At 55.4% G+C, this 17,205-nt stretch overlaps 1 protein-coding gene across 1 annotated transcript in view; it reads right to left on the bottom strand.

The window, feature by feature from the left end:
- Positions 1–17,205, bottom strand: part of LOC114500711 (general transcription factor II-I-like) — a 162,765-nt gene that overhangs the window by 27,932 nt on the left and 117,628 nt on the right. Inside the window, 6 exon segments of the mRNA XM_036020083.1 lie at positions 5,422–5,450; positions 5,996–6,113; positions 6,116–6,178; positions 9,767–9,850; positions 11,501–11,550; positions 16,776–16,959. Coding sequence (XP_035875976.1) covers positions 5,422–5,450; positions 5,996–6,113; positions 6,116–6,178; positions 9,767–9,850; positions 11,501–11,550; positions 16,776–16,959 — 528 coding nt within the window.

Below are 17,205 nucleotides of genomic sequence, written 5' to 3'. Positions count from 1 at the left end.
TGCTGGCAGCCAGAAGGGGGCAGCAAAGAGGTACCCAGTGTGGATGAAAGGTTGGGAGAGTGTTGGAGAGGGTGGGAGGGGAGCATGAGCATGTGCTGATTGACTTTAACAAGCCCTGTAACCTCAAGAGTCTCAGTTTCTTCCCAGAAGAAAGGTTATTGGGAGAGAGCACATGTGCTGCTATGGGAAGTCTTTGTAACCAGCAAATCGTAAACGTGATGTGGATATTAGTTGCGCAGTGTGAGTTGCCCAAATGTCCAGAGTTGGGGCACAGGGTAGTTATACACCTATGAGGCTGCCTGATGAGGGAATATAAGGCATTTCAAAGACACGGGGAAATGCTTGTGTTTTAAGTTTGTGTGTATGTAAAATTTTTTAAAAAGCTTTATTTAGTTTTAGAGAGGGGAAGGGAAGGAGAAAGAGAGGGAGAAACATCAGTGTGTGCTTGCCTCTCATATGCCCCCTACTGGGGACCGGCCTGCAACCCAGGCTTTGCCCTGACTGGGACTCCAACTGGTGACCCCCTGGTTCGCAGGCTGGCACTCAATCCACTGAGCCAAACCAGCCAGGGCTGTATGTAAATTTTATAGAAAGAACAACGATAAAATGTAGAATTAATAAGCCTCTGGAAAAATCTGGAAGGAACGTATCACCACAAAAATGAACAGCTATCTGGGAAGTTAGATTTCTGTTGTTTCAAAACTGTCACCATGGGCATGTAGTTGTGATTCCCTTTAGCTTTGTATGACCTGCTAGAATGTTCTGTGGTTATTACTACACCTGCTACCTGGACAGAGGCCACTCCTCCCTTAGTAATCCCTGCTTCTTCCCAACACATCCTGAACAGCCTCCTTCGCTGTCCCAGGTTTGTGAGGCACCGGGCCCCGCTGGGTCTGGGGAGAGGCCACCCTGACCTGGGCGTAGAGGGTGCTGCCACTCTCACCCAGAGCCCCTTCCAGAGCCATGCTCTGTGCACCTGCTGCCAGGGGCCTGTTGGTTCCTGACAGCCGGGTGGGGACCTGCCGTTGGACAGCAGAGATATCCACTGCTGGCCCCAGCTACCCACCTGTCTGGCCCCTGGCCCAGTCTCCCGCCATTACCTCAGTGCTACTGCAAGCAGGAGGGCAAGCTGGGGATGGCCCAGCTAGGTGTCAAGGAGCTACCAAATGCTGTGCACTTCTGCAGGCCTCAATGGCTCGGACCCCTGGGTCAGGCCTGGGTTACCTTGGCCCCTTGATGTTCGGGCTGGAGCTCACTCTAGTACAAGTGGGGGGCCTGGCCCTACCATTCCCAGGCTCCTCCAGCCTGAACACCCATCCCCCAGGGATCCTGTGAAGCCCCTGGCCCACAGCTCCCCCAGCTGAAGGCCCGAAATCCCTCCCACTGTCCTCCAAGGCTCAATCCAAGCCTGTCTTCCCCTCTAGCTAGGCGCCTGCCTCCACCCAGCATGAGCTGGAAAGGCTACCAGACACCAGGGGGGAAACTGAGGCCCGAGAGCAGATGTGTACCCAGTTGGGACAACACTAAAAGCCTTGTACCGTTGTCTCTTTGGACTCGAGCAAAAGTGGCCCAGGAAGGGCTATACCCTCGTCCCACTCCGGGCCAGCCCACCATTCCAGGCTGCACTGTGAAAGCCCCAGATTTAACAACTGAGTTACTGGTACCTTCAAAGCACAGCCTCCTTTATGATTCACCTGAGGGGACCCCTCCCCCTAACCTTTTGTTCTATGAAACCCTCTGGCACTTGGACACAAGTCCAGGGAAAAGGGGATCCTAAATGGACTCAGATTAAGTTTCTGCCACTATGTAATGGAGGCAGAAATCTAGTTCCATTGTAGAAGACTAAAACAAAAAGTTCATGTCTTACACTTCTGCGTTAGGAGACTAAAGCCCACTCCATATTTAGAGGAGAATGAAAAAGAAAGGGAAAAGTCTCCAAGTCCCCACTGTGCCGGGGAAAGGACTGCCTCTTTGTCACAATCACAATGCCCTCCTGGTCGCATGGGCTCCACCCCTCCTGCTGGTGCCCCAGCCACGTCCCCCAAACACTTCTGTACCCTGTGCCTGCACCACATTCTATTCTGCACCTCTAAGACCCAGTTCAATGTCACCTCCTCCAGGGAGTCTTCCAGAGCCCCATGAATAACAGTAACCACTATCCCATTGGCTGAGCACCTTCCACAGGTGGTCCAGGGTTGAAAGTTTTACAAATATTTCACTCAAGTGTCAGGACAAAGCCCCCCGGGGCAGCAGAGTGAAACTGTCCTCTGGAGCTTTCCCACCAGTGCCCACCATTTGTCCAATGCAGATCACCTGGGGAAGCAAGTATGCCCATCTCCACCTTACAGATGAGGAAGTGCAGGCTCAAGGATGTGAAATAGTGAACCCAGGCACATGGCTAGTAAAGGGGATGCAGGAATTTGAACTGGGTCTCTCTGGGCACCAGCCTGTGCTTTCCCACAGCCCGCATGCTGCCCAGAGATCACTGGCTATCCTCTAGGTGCCCAGGGCACCTGCTAACATTCCACCTACCCCCGACACCTGAGCTCCTGTTCCAGCATCACCCCCAGATGCGGCCAGTATCAGGCTTCAGTGATTTTCTCGTGGAAGCTCTGGAACAGCCCTTTCTGGGGCAGGAACAGCACTCAGTGACCTCTAGTGAACCCTCGGAGGCTCCTGTGAGCCTGGACACCTTCCCAGCCCAGCATGACGAGTGGCGTGAGTAGGACTGGAGCTGGCCTGCAAGCCAGTCTGCTTGGCCCTTCCAGGCTGCCAGCCAGTAGGGGTGCCAATGCCTGGAAAGGTGCTGGCAGTTGCATCCCCAAGGGCTGGGGCCAGGGCCACTTTCCCACCTCCTCTTCCAGGCAGCCTACCATCCTCTCCCACACCACGCAGGAAGAGAAAGCATTTCCAAGGCCTGTCTCTGTACACAGAGGAGGTTAATGGAAAGCCAATGGGTGGGTGGGCAGGCAGACTGGCAGAGAGACTGTGGGGTGATGGGTGAGATTCATGAAGCTGTTTACACAGCAAAATGAGCTGCTGAGCTTTCTTGGCTGGAGGGTAAGCCTTGCTCAGTGAAAGAGGTCAGCCTCAGAAGGACCCAGGAACTCTACGGTCTGTGTGAAGCCTGCTGTGTGAAGCATGCTGGCTGACCCTTTACTACAAGTGTTTCTCTCTTTCTAAAAGATTTTTATTTATTTCTTTTTAGAGAGGAAGGGAGTTAGAGTGGGAGAGAAATGTGGATGTGTGAGAGATATAGTTGCATCTCACATGCCCTCAACTGGGGACCTGGCCTGAAACTCAGGCATGTGCCCTGACTGGGAATTGAGCCTGCAACCTTTTGATTTGCAGGCCGGCATTCAATCCACTGAGCCACACCAGCCAGGACCCCAGTGTTTCTCTCTGGAGGCTGACACTCCATGCCGCCTGCCCGTAATCCATGGGCCTCCCTGACAGAACGTGGGGAGCCAGGCTTTGGAGCCAACAGTTCCTTCACTACAGGGGGCGCATCTCAGGCAAGTCACTGATGTGCCTGACCCCATAAAAATGGAACAGGAAAAGGTGACAGTGAAAGCATTGAACTTATAGCCCGGCACACATCAGGTGTCATACATGATTTTCACTTTGCTGCTTTCCAAACTCATTCAAAATGTCCATACCCTTTTCAGTCTTCCAAGAGGACCTTTGCGTCCAGGGAGAAGGCACTGGGGAGCACAGGGGGAGCCGAGGGGCTGCCTCACTACGTTTCTATTCGTCATCAGCAGAGTGAGGCTGGGCACCAACACCAACTTAGGCTGAAACCCAGGTCGGCACAGGCAGGGGCAGGAAGCTGACTCAGTGGCACCAGCACTGATGTCCACCCGTCTGGAGCCCGGGGGGTGAACCACAGGCTGCCAACCACTGGTCCTGGGGCAAGACCGGTCTACAGAGGGCCCAGCGGCCTGGGGCAGGGGCTGGTGGTACCAGGGCAGGTGTGTTCTGGTTCCCTGGGCCAACGAGAAGGGAGCTGTGCAAGGCCAGAGGACTGCGGTGTCCTCAGCTTCTTGGGGAAACGCTCACTTATACTGTGGTTGGCTGAGTCAGGGGCCCCCTGGTTCCACCTTAAGGCCACCTGCTAGCTGTGTGACGTGGGCACACTGCACATCACTGAAACCCCGAGCCTGTTTCCCTGAGTGTGTTGGGCTTTCAAGCCTGTCTCCCAGGTCCGAGGAGCAAACGCGATGCCTCCTCTGTGCTCAGTGCTGTAACCCTAGTGTCTAGAACACTGCTGGCCTTAGGTGAGCCTCAGAAACATCTGCAAAATGAACCACACGCAGCAGGTCTGACACCCAATAATCTTTAGCCAAGGGCCACCACAGATGCATTTTGTTGCTCCTTCCACCATCTCCACCTTGCAGACATTATTCCATCGACTCCACAACTGAGAGCTCTGGGAAAACACCACCGAGGTGGGCCTTGGATCCCTGCTGCTTACCCACCAAACACCCTCCTCTCCTCCCTTCCCCAAGTCTGGACTTCCCCTGAGGCCCGACATCAGCTACCACATCACTACACCCTTCAGGAAGCCTTGCCCACCTCCAGTTCAATGCCCTCTTGACCCTTCCCCAGAAGCCCACCAAGCCGGGCCTAGGCACAGGGAGTGAACAGCTCCAGGGAGCAGGGGGCTGGGGTGACATGCAACGTCTCCGGGACCGTGGAATCAGACCCTGTACTGAGGGCTTGCTCCCATCTGGGCATGTTGTGACATTCACCCGTTCCCAGCTCATCGGCACAGCCTCCCCAAGGACGCAGGCCGGGTAATTTTCACACCGCAGTCGTGTCTGGCATGGGTGTGGGGCAGGGGCGAGACGCCAGGGCTCCCCGTCTCTCCATCCCAGGCCCTGGCCGGCCCTACTGCTCACCAGGTGGCTCTGTTGCCCCACTCATGGTGTGGGAGGGCCAGGACACGGGCCATGGAGGCGATGGAGGGGGACGGATGCCTCAAAAGGGGGTAGGAGAAGCATTTGACCATCTAAGACTGGGTGGGCACCCCTTACATCTACGGCTATGCCCTCGGGTCCTCATGCACACCTTTCAGCAAGCTTAAAAACCAAACTGCCAACAACCTCATCTGCTCAGAAAGGCAGCCAGGACCCTTCATCGGGAGAGTGGGCACAGATGCGTCCCCTTCCTCCAGAACTCTGGCTGGTGAAGCTGAGCAGTCACTGGTGCCGCCCCCACCCCTTTCTCTGGCCCAGGTTCCAGCCTGGCCTTCCTCCTGCCTCCTGGGGTGGTGCCCAGGTGAGGGGGAGAACAGAAGGGCTGTGGCCTGGCTCCTGCTCCAGGGACCAGCAGCCTGTGTCCCACGGGTAGTCTGGCCCCCAGCACCACAGCCGGCCCCCGTTCCAAGCTGCATCCCTCCCCACAGCTGCTGCCTCTTACCAGGCTTTGGGATGAGTCCCTGGAAAGGCCTGGAAGAGAAACAGAGAGGGATTGTCAGAGGAGGGCCTGGGAGCTCATCAGAAATGTTTGGGGCACATCCAAGACCTACTGCCTCAGAATCTGCCACTGTAACGAGATGGCTGGTGGCCTGTGTGCAGGGGACACTGTGCAGGAGAGGGTGACCAGACGGTCTCCTGGTGGCTCTGCCCTGGCCGGCTCTGTGACCTTGGGCAAATAACTGGTCTTCGTTTCCTCCCCTCTGAAGTGGGCCTAACGCCTTTCCCAGGGTGCCAGGAGTGCAGTGCGCAGGTGCTGTGGGCAGAAAGAAGGTGCCCAAGAAGCCACCCTGCTATGGTGCTGTGGTGTGGGGGCTGGTCTCACCTCTGTGGGGCCTTTTGCACCCCGACTGGACTGCAGTCCTCCCTCCAACCCCCAGGACTCAGGGTGGCACTGGGACAGCTGCATTGTCCTGCAGGGAGGGCAGGACCAACTGGAGGAAAGGCCAAGGGTCCCCTGGTGCAGGCTGCCACCCATGCTAGTCTTGCCTCCCCACCCTTCCTCTTCCCCCGAGTACCTGGTGACTGTGAACTTGATCTTGTCAGCCACTGCGAGGATTCTCTCCAGGTTTTGGGAGCCAAAGGTACAGGGCTTTCGGAACGGAATGCCTGGGGGTAGCCCCTCAATGATCACTGAGCGGGGTTACTCTTGATGCGCTTGTAGGGGACCTGGACGGGGTACTTGATGCCCAAGGCTTCCCCTATGGATGATGCAGAGGAACTGTCATTAGGAGCCAGAGGCAGGGCTGGTGTGTGGACGCGGAGGTGTGCCAGGTGCTCTGTGCACAAGTGTGAAAGAGACTTTCACTCTGCTGTTTAGTACCAAGGAAAGGCTCAATCAGTGTGGGGGGAATTAGAGGGTGTGTCGTGCAGGGACCCTGGGGGGTCAGGTGGGTGAGTCTGCTGGGCTGGGCTGAGGAGTCAGCAGGGGACGTGTGGCCAAGGCTGCTGGGGAGAGGACAGTGCCTAATGCTTCACAGCATCCTAGTCTGAGACCCTGAAAGCCCATCTTAAGGATGCTACCGTATGGGCACAGCTGGCCCTTCCCACAGTGCCTGGCCCTCCATCAGCCCCAAGGTTCTGCCTCACTCTGGTTCGGGACTGGCCTGGCCTGACAGGGTAGACTGCATTTGGGTACAAGGAAGGCAGCTGGAGCCCAGGCAAAGAACACCTCACACCTCAGGGCCCCCTGTCCACAGAGGGGCACGGGTCTCATTCCTGCCGCCAAGCCTCTGTGCAGGGCTGTGGCACGCCCATCCCAGGGACTGTACTTATCTCACAGCTGGCCTGGCCGCAGTCCTGGGGGCGGTGGCCACTGCCACCCCACTCTCAGATGAGGCCTCGTGCCTGCTGTCAGCGGCCACCCCAGAGGCACTGCCCGGCTGGGCTTCCTGGGGCTCCTGCCCACAGAACCAAGGACCAGTGCACAGCCCTGGGTGCTGTGAGGCCGACTGGAACATACTTGGTTCCCTGGGACTGAGACGGGGCCCAGCACAGGAGACCCACCCAGATGGAGGGCTGAGCTCACTGCGACCCCCTTAGGGGCTGGTTGACAGCATCATCCTCAGCGTCACAGCATGTCCCTTTATGAAGAAATGCTGCCGAAATATTCACACGTCTTGCACTAGAAAGAACAGCTGAGCTCTTTCATGCAATAAACTCATGGTTGCCTCATGGACACTGGGAATGGTAAAACCTGCCTCATTCTACTTTTTGTCTGATACCTAGGAAACTCGCAGCCTGCCGAGTGCCCTGCCTCCAGCACGTACAGGATTTCTGCGTCTTCACGTCACCCCTGCGTCCGTGCTATTACCTCAGCCTATGAACTGACTGAGATGTAATTCTTACATCATAAAATCGACCATTTTGAAGAGTACAATCCAGTGGTTTTTTAATATGCTCACGAGGTTGTGGAAATATCTCTACAATCTAATTCCAGAACATTTTCATCACTGCAGAGAGAAATCCAGTCCCCATTAGCAGACACTCCTCCCGCCCCTTCTCCCCATGCCCTGGCAACCACTAATCTACTTTCTGTCTCTACCATTTTGCTCTGTTTTGAATTCTTTGTCTTGATTTTTTTTTTGCACACTAGTTTATGTGCTATTAGTGCACAGAAATCCTTTCTGAAACAAGAAAACTCAGGCAGAGAGGAAAATTTACACCCATAATCCCTGATGGGAACACGGCCTTTTCCACTTCTCTCTCCTCCAAAACGGCTCTTGCCACAATGACCGACGGCCTCCATGTCGCAAACCCTGTGGACACTTGTACCCTTTTGGCAAAATCCAACACACATGGCCACTCCCTGCTCCTTAAAGCCTTCTCCTCGGTGTCCACAATCCCGCATTTCCTGGTTTCCCCTCATTCTGGCCACTCCTCCTCCTCCGGGGCCTGACCTGTAAACACAGCCTTCCTGGCCTTCAGTCTGGGTCCTCTGTCGTCCCCTCTGCAGCCCTGTGGTGTCTCCTCTATTCCCATGACCTAAGTCTTGGTTCCAATCCAGATCCCTTTCTGAATAGCAGACTTTGTCTCCACTCACTCCTCTAACTCCACACGTCCCAAATGGGAACCCATAACCTCTCCCCTGACTCCCCCTCCAGTGACGGTGCTGCCTTCTCCCTGGCTGACAGTGTGGGTGTCCCCCTGTCTGTCCCTGGTGTGCCATGTGTTCTACCCCTCCCTCCGTCATGGTGACAGGTCCAGGTATCCCAATGAGCATGTGGCATTTCCGTGCCACAGGGATAAGGTAAGGAATGGACAAAATACTCAACAGAGACCAATGAGAAGCAAGGGGAGAGCTCAGAAAATTCTGGGGAAGAAATAGCCTGGCTCTCTTGAGAAAGCCCGTGGAAGAGCCAGCCCAGTCCCTCCTTCCAGAGTGTGCAGAGGGGTGTCTGGACCTGTTGCAGCTGTTCTGCCAACGAGCAGGAAGACAGCCTGAGAGGATGCTGACACTGTGGAAAGACACCAAGGACATTCCTGGGCTGCTGGATCCAGCTGACCCTGAAGGCCAGCCTACTGCTGGATCTCCCATGCTATGAGCTACAGCTGCTTGTACTGCCCAAAGATAGCCGGACTGACTTTTCTCCCAACCCACATGCTCCTCTTACAGTGGAACATCTACACTCCCACACAGACAACTGGGAGTGGGACTTTGTGACTGCCTCGACCTGTACAGTACAACAGAGGTGACACGGCGTGACCTCTGGGACCGGGTCACAAAAGGCAAACAGCTTCCAGCTGGCTCTCCCTTTCAGGACACGTGCCTCAGAAGCCCTGACTGACAAGTAGGAATTTGGCTAGCCTGGAGTTACTATGCTGGAAAGCCTGAGTGGAGGGATTTCATAGAAATTGGGAGAGATGCCCGAGGGGCCCAGAGGATCCAGCACGAGCAGTCTCCCCAGCCCGAGCCCAGGGATCAGACACATGAGTCAGGAAGCTGTCCAGGTGATCCCAGCCTCAGCCACCTTCAGCTGGCACCCTTGGGAAACACCCTGAGTGAGGTGACCCACTGACATCATGAGAGAGAATAAGTGGTCACTGTTATTGTAGGTCACCACATTTTGGGGTGAGCTCTTCTCTAGTCATAGTAACCGAATCATAAGCCCATTAACCCCCTTTATTGCTCAAGACAGTTTTAGTGACTTGAGACCAAAAAGCATCTGAAATGATTCTAGCTTGTTTTCCTCAAGGAAGAACTCAGCTGGAGGCCTCTGATCTCCTCCCTCCTCCCTGAGGATCTAGCAGCAGGGGTCTCTCTCTGAGCACATCTCCATTCCACCCACCTTCCTCCCAGACTGAGGCCAGGGCCTCGCCCAAGAGTACATCAGCTTTCTCCCTGTCTTAGGAAAAGCCTCAGGGCCTTTGCACATGCCCATTACCTCAGCCGGGATGTCCTTTCTTCACAGTCTGCTCAATTAATTCCTTCACTACCCTTCAGCTCTCTCTTTAAAGAGACCTGCCCTGGGCCCCAATTTAAGGTAAGCACCTAAGTTATTCTCTCTTGAGTAGCCTGCTCTCTTTCTGCACTATGGTGGAACAGTTCTTCCCTCTTATTAGAGTCTCTGTATCGGTGCTGAATGTGTCTCTCCTCACTGAGCTATGGGGCCCAGGAGGGCAGGGACTGCGTGTTTTCTGCACTGTGTGTCTCCAGTGCCTGGAACATGGTCAGATCTCTCCAGAGAGATCTGTCCGTGTGTGAAAGGGTTTCCCAGAGGTGACCCTGGGAAGCTCCTGCCTCACTTCCAACCCTGCTGGCTTCCCTCACCCAGGCGCCCGGGCCTCACCGTATTTCTTATTGAACAGATCCTGCACTTGCTCCCTCAGCGTGTTGGCGATGTCAATCCGGGAGAGTCTGGTGTCATAATTCTCTGCAAAATGAAAACCAATTATGGATTTCGGCTGTTAAATTAAAAGGCACTTAGTGAATTTTAAGGAATATGATTTTCTAGTTATGGGGACCTCCTTCTCTGGCAATTATCAGACCCTTGGAGTGGGCCCCTCAGGTCCTTCAGCACAAATACCTTGACAGAGATGTGTTTTTCTGGAAGGACGCACGCTGTTGCGACAACAGCGAGTTGGAAATTAAGTTAATTATTGACATTTGAAAACCACCACCACAGCGATCAATAAGCCCTGGAGGTGACAGGCACCGTGAAGAGGACAGGTTCCTGCGCATGGTGGGCTTGGAGCAGGGCAGGCAGGGGTTCAGATGGCTGGGCAGCCCCCGGAGAGGTGGAGCAGCTCCCAGGGGTCACTCCCCCACCGGGAGGGTGTTGGTTAAGGAGCCTGTATGCCACATGTGCCAGGGGACCCCAGATGGCCCCTGCCCCAGGGAGATTACAGCCTGGCACTGTCTTGTGGGAAGAGAGAGGCGAGGCAGTGGATCTCAGGGTGGTTGGGTAGGGGGTGCTGAGGACCCCAGCCACGTCAAAGGACTGGACAGGAGGCACCTTGGGGTGTGGCGAGAGACTCAACCCCCCTCATCACAGAAAGTCCCGGCTGCCTGGGACGGAGGGAGAGGCTTGACAGTGCGCAGCTGCCCCCCCGGGGTCCGGGTTCTCTCTCTCGGGGCTCCCCCACCCGCTTCCTGCCATGGGTCTCTCTGACCCATTTTCTCCTCACAGCCACAGTGGCCGCCCAGGGACACCTAGGAAATGCCCACTCACACACAGCCACACCCAGGGCTGCCCCTACAGGCACCTGGGCTGTTGCTCCCCTCCCCCTCACTGAGGCTACACTGAATCCCAACCAGGAAGCTGAGAAGCAACACCACACCTGCACCGATGGGAGGGGGGCCGCCCCCTCAGAGCCTGCCCTGGCCTGCTTCTGTTTCTCAGCGATGGCCCACGCTCCGTGCCTTCACTCAAGCTCTCCCCTTTCTCTCCCTGCACACTCACTTCCTCCAATCCCATCTCACCCCGCTGCAGTTCCCTTCCTCCAGAGCCCTGCTTGCCTCTGTGCATGCCTCTGCTTTGACAGTGGCAAGAGTGAGGCTGACTGCCTAGGGTGCAGTGGGCAGGGAGGTCAGCTGACTCCCCACATGGACAGTGGGTGGCTCCCATACTCTGTGGAACCCCCACCCACCCCCACAGCCCCTGTGGAGCCTCTTGGAGCTGGCAGGCTATAGCCCTGTCCCCATTGCTAACTGACCTCACCCAGTCCCTCAGGCCCTGGGGTTGTGGGCATCCCCACCCCAGCCTGGCCAGGTCACGGTTGTGGTGCTGGGACTGTCGACCCCATCCTGAGCTGCAACCTTACCTTGAAAGCCCTGTCTCTTCAGGCTCTCGTCCACAAAAGGGTCCCCGGAATCCCCCTCTGGGGATGGGGGGAGAGAAGCCAAGGTGAGCAGGCAGCTAGCTCCTGAGACCCAGGGACAAAGGCAGGGGCGAACCGGATGCAGAGGGCAGTAGGGGAATGCCAGGGGAGGACAGAGGAAGCAGAAGGAGGGGAGGTGGCAGAGGCCTGAGACCCCTCCCACACCCAGCCCGCACCTTAGCCCATGACCCTGTGCAGGGTACCTTGGCTGTCCGTGATGGGCTCTTTGACTCCTTCGGTGAGCAGCTCAGGCCTGGAAAATACAAGTGAGGCTATCACCAGGGTCCCTCCAAATCTCCTCACACTGCACAGCCCTTACCCCGGGGCCTCAGTCTATGCATCTGTGCAACGGGTCCCCTGCCTCTGGACATTCCAAGTCTGGGGTCCTCGCCCCACCCCCACAGCTGCCCTGCTGACCCACATGTGAGATCAGGGGGTGGGGGGCTGCGCTGGACTCTGAAGATTCAGCTGGGAGTGAGACCAGCCTGGTCCTGGCCTGGTGGGGCCGACACCTTCACTCTCAGTCCCAGGACACGGTGTGACTGCTGCTGTCCACCGTCAGAGCCTGTGGTCTGGGGGGCTCCCCACGGAGCTGGTTTTAAGTGTGGAAGCCTTCGGGGCTGACTGAGCAGCACCACAGTCTTGGAGGCATGAGGACGGCCCGAGGTTTCTGGCTCACACCCGAGAGCTGCCACTGCACTTTGGGGTCGGGGGCTTGGGGACCAGCCCAGCCCTCTCCTAAAGTCTGTATGGACACAGACGTCGCAAAGCCTTTCCCAGACATGAGGTAACCCACCAGCGTCCTTGAGGTAGGTACTGTCTCCATCTTCCCATTCTCAGGATGAGGAAACTCAGGCATCGGTGAGATGAGGGACATGCCCAAGACCACGCAGTTCACAGGGCAGAGTTCAAATTAGGGGCCCCTCTAGTCCTCACCCACAGCTTCTCCTGCTGAGGGGCACCCCCCCCCACCAGACCACTGTTTTCTGTCCTGACTCAAAGAGAGGGGTGCAGGCCTTCAAATCCAAGTTTGAGGAGAGGACGCAGGGCTGCAGAAGGTACTTTGGCCTGGGAGCCAGGAGTCCTGCTCAGCTCCTGCCACTCCTAGAGGACTGTGGGGCCATCGTTGCACTGCCCGAGCCTCAGTTGCCCCAGGAGAAGGGGGAAGAGGGAGTGGTGGTGTGTGTGGGGGGCTCTGAATGCAGCCTGAGGCCTTTTGCAGCTCCTCAGACTATGGGCCAAGGCAGGGCTGTGGCTGCTCCCTCTGCGGCCCTGGATGCCCAGCCCCATGTCGGGCAACGAGCTTATGCCCAGATCACGCTGCCAGAACAGGCGTCCAGTCCTCACCCTCTGGCCGCCTGACTGGGGGACAGAATGCCCCAAGTCTGGCCTTTCTCCTCGCTCCCAGGCAGGGTCTCTGTGGCGCTGCTTGGCCATCTCTGTGGCGGAGAGCTCGTCCCCTTTGTGGGCAGCCTCAGCACAAACACGTCCTCACAGGAGACCCCGGTCCAGCACCCTTCCCTTTGGGAGGTCTGAAGGAGCGGTTCTGTTACCTGTCCCACTCCACCATGCCCTCCTCTGGCCAGCTGCCCTCCCCTGTGCCCTCAGACTGCCACGGGCCCCAGACCCCCAGCCCACCCAGACAGCCCTGCTTTAGCTGAACAAGGTTCCACTGAAAATGGGGCATTTGGGGTCAGTGCTGTGCCAGAGCCTGTCTGGTCTTTGCCCCCGGTTCCTGGGAGAGAAGCTATAAATCTTCCACATTTCCCCAATGACAGGAGTGTCTCTGTCACTCATGGTGAGCCTCCTGGATCACACTTATGTTTGTACTGGGTTGGCTCAGGATGCAGGAAGAGCAGCCGTGTGATTAGAGGACGGGGCTTTGGGACAGCTGACATCAGAGCAACCTCCCGGCTTCTAGGGAGAGGAGAGGCTGGAGAACGGATTCAATCACATGCCCAATGACCCAACCAAGTCTGGCTGATGCTTCCCGATGGGTACCGTGGACACGGAATCTCGGTGGGGATGCCCGAGGTGAACCATCGGTGTGCTGGGAGTGATGTGTGCCCTGAGTTCATGGGACAGGGTGTGGAAGCTCTGTGTCCAGTGCCCTCCCAGACCTCAGCCTTTGTGTCTCTCCAATTGGCTGGTCCCGATTTGCCTCCGTTACAGGCCCCTTGTACTTGGGGCTCGTGCCTGCAGTGGGGACGTTCTTGCTGGGTCTGTGCCCTGAACCTGTGGGGTCTGCTCCCTCCGGGTGCTCAGTGCCACCACTGTACCGCAGCACTTGAAGCAGACAGAACCTTCCACAACTACTTCCCTGGGCATCAGTCTCCCACCTGTCAGAATCCACCTGTGGTTTTAAATTTCCTAAGCGTTTTTTAACTTTGGAGAATCTGATGAAAGCAAAGAACCCCCTCTCCAGAAAAAGGCACAAAAGAATACAAAAATTTTGCATATAAGTTCAAGAATCTGGGTTTATGGTTTTTGACCAAAGGTTTAGAAAGTTTAATTTGATTTTGTGCCAGCTCTAATTAGCAGGCACTGGTTGTCTGGAGTATTGTTTTAAAGGATGTGGAGGTCAGGTTCAGACGCAAAGAGTGTCAATCAATTAGTGATGTCTTGCAGGTGACAATTTCTCAGTTATATAAACACATATTTTTATAAGCTGAATTGTACTCCTCCAAATTTCATGTTGAAGCCCTAACCCCCAGTATTTCAGAACATGACTGTACTGGAAAACAGAGTCTTTAAAGAGTTGATTAAATTGAAATGAGGACATTAGGATGGGCCCTAATCCACCTGACTGCCATCCTTACAAGAGGAGATTAGGGTCGTGCCGAGAGAGATACCAGGGGCGCCTGTGCACAGAGAAAAGGCCATTTGAAGACACAGCAAGGAGGTGGCCATGTGTGAGCCAAGGAGAGAAGACTTAGGAGAAGCTAAACCTGCCAACACCCTGATCTTGAACTTCTAGCCTCCAGAACTGAGAGAAATAAATTTGTTGTTTAAGCCATCCGGTCTGTAGCACTTTGTTACGGCAGCCCCGACAAACTAATATTCCCATGTACGTACATACATATATACATTGTATTTCACAGAACCATAAAGTTCACTTTTACAGTATGCCAGCCAGTGGTTTGTAGGGTATGCTCCAAGTTATTTATGTAGCCACACTTCTATCTAATTCTAAAGCAGTTACATCTCCTCCAAAATGTATTCTTTTGAAAAGTAAGATTAACGAGAAGTGGTTATTTTTCACTTAGTAGTCCCCATAGTATTCTTGCTCATTTTGAAAAGGAGGAATAAGAAAATAAAGATACTGAAAAGCCCAACCTCTGTCCTCCAATCACCTGACGATGACCCCGACTTGTCTGCGGCCCCACACCCCACCTGAGGCACGCGGCAAGGTCGATAGCTCTGCTCCTTGAACCACTTTCTTCACCTGGCTGTCAGAAACTGGAACTAGTTAAATTCACTTCTTAAAACTGCCATATTTTTAAATAAATGAACTCTTCATCCAGGCAACCATGTGGGTCTGTCTCAAAACCTAAGCCAGAGAAGCCAGACATGGAAGGCCACACCCTGTGGCGTTCCATCCACGTGACACACGAGAAAGGCGACACGGTGACGGGCCTCGGGTCAGCGGCTGCCAGGGGCCAGGGCTGCCAGCAAAGGCAGCGTAGGGGAGAGGAAGACCAGTCCACATGGGTCTGCTGTTGACTGAGCTCCTACCGTCGAGCTGCCCAGGTGCTTCAGTTCTGGGTTTGAGGGGTGAGTGTGGCAGGCTGTCCCCACGTGCTGCGTGCTTCCTGAATGCCGACGGCTTCCCACGCTCTGTCCCCACCCTGACCTCTCCACTGAGCATCGGGACTGGGACCCCGTCCTCCCACTGCTGTCCCTCCCTGGACGGCCTGACGCATCTCAAACCTAACGCACGTGAGACCCGACTCTTGACTGTGGCCTCCACCCCCAGCATCCCCGACCCAGAAAAGGGCATCCCCACCAGCCCGGGTGCTTAGCCTTTAACCTTTGAGTCCTTCAGGCCTCTACTCCTCTCACACCCACATCTAATGCATCGCAAATTCTTCAAACTAGTTCCTGAATCTGACAACTTGCATATTTCCCCTACCTTTACCCACTTCAAGCTCTGCCCTGTCCCCTGGCGCCAGATTAAGGTCTCCTTGCTGGTCTCTGCTCTTTCCCCTGCTCATACCCCCAGGGTTCCCTCTGCCCACAGCTGGACAATTATAAATAAAAAATAGACCACATCATGTTACTCTCCTCAAAAACTTCCAGTGAGTTCTCATTAAGTTTGAAATAAAATCCAAACTCTAAACCAGCCCAAGACTCTGTGTCATCTGGCTCCTGCTATCTTTTGGGCCTCACCACTCACCACTCCTCCCTTGCTCACTCTGCACCAGCCACACTGTGCCCGCTAGTCTTTGCACATGCAAGCATGTCTCTGCCTTGGGGCCTTTGCACCTGCTGTTCCCTCTGCCTGAACGCTCTCCCAGCAGATCCTCACATGCCTCGCTTCCTTCCCCCTTCCCCTCCTCTGCCCCCTTACCCTGCGTACAGCACTTACTTCTACTTCATATTCTACTGTTTTATTCAGCGACATCGGCCAACTAAAGGGCAGGACTTGACGGCATTTGCTATTGTATTTCAGCATGACACGTGGCTGGTACTCAATGTGTATTTGTTGAAGGAAGGAACCAGGTGTCCACTATTCTCAGCTCCTAAAAGTACCACCTTCCCTAACTTCTGACCAAACGAGGCTCCATGAGCAGCTCCCTGTCCCAGGCCCTGTCACCAGCCTGCCACTGCAGGAGTGATCAGTACCATGAGTTTCCCAACTTGGGGACCATCTACTCCTCTAAAGGGATCACACCCTTAAGAGTCTCCTTTTTCTTGCCACTTTCAACCAAACCATACCTAAATTTACAAGACATGCCAGTAACACACAGGAGCAAGAAACACAAACAGGTCACCCCATGTTCTCCCCCTCCTTTGAAAAATTAGTAGTTGTCCCCACCTCCTCCAGAGGGACTTTATACTGAGCAGGGCACACAGTTCCCCGGAGCCCTTGCTGAGGAAACTGAGATGCCAAAGGAAACAAAAAGGACCTAGAAATGCCACAGCTATCTTTTCCAACCCTGGGGTAATGGGCATTGCCCTCAGCAGCGTCCTGGTGCCCCCTGGCCCAGGACACCAACATGGCTGCCCAGAGGACACTCAGAATGGCCCAGGAGAGCAAGCAAGCTGGCAGACACGGCCCCATAGCATGTGCTGGCACACTGGAGCTGGGGAGGGCGTCGGGCTGGCTGCCCTGGGTCTGGCAGACCTGGATGGCCTGGTGCCTGCTCGGCTGTGCCTGAACCCTGACTAACACCGCACTCTTTAAAAACAAAACAAGGAAAAGCCCACCATAACGGGCCAAGGCAGATGGGATTTTGGTGCGGCCCCCGGCCTTACCTCTTAATGACAAACTGGATGCTGTTGCTGGCCTCCAGGATCTTCCGGAGCTTGGCAATCCCGAAGCAGTTGGGCCTGCGGAGGGAGATGCCTTCAGGCAGCCCCACCACAAACAGCTCCTCTGGGTACATCAGGAACTTGGAGTAGGGCACCTTGACGGGCTCCGAGATGCCGATGGCCTTGGCTGCGAAGACACCGCTGCTATAGGGCCACCCAGAGCTGTGGGGCCACCAGTCTCAGCTCCCACCTCCCATATCTGCAGAGGGAAGCGGGGAGCGGCAGCCACAGGTGCCAGAGCCCTTTCAGAGTCTGCACTTAGTTGAGCCTTCTCCACCTTCTGGAGATGTGAGTACCACTACCCAGGCTCAGTGAAGAGACCTGGAGCTCAGAGGGGATGGGACTCATTTCAGGTCACAGGGCCCCAGAGCCA

This window comes from Phyllostomus discolor, chromosome 3 (genome assembly GCF_004126475.2).
Source record: "Phyllostomus discolor isolate MPI-MPIP mPhyDis1 chromosome 3, mPhyDis1.pri.v3, whole genome shotgun sequence".
Lineage (NCBI taxonomy): Eukaryota > Metazoa > Chordata > Mammalia > Chiroptera > Phyllostomidae > Phyllostomus > Phyllostomus discolor.
This window is presented reverse-complemented; position numbering and strand designations above follow the sequence as displayed.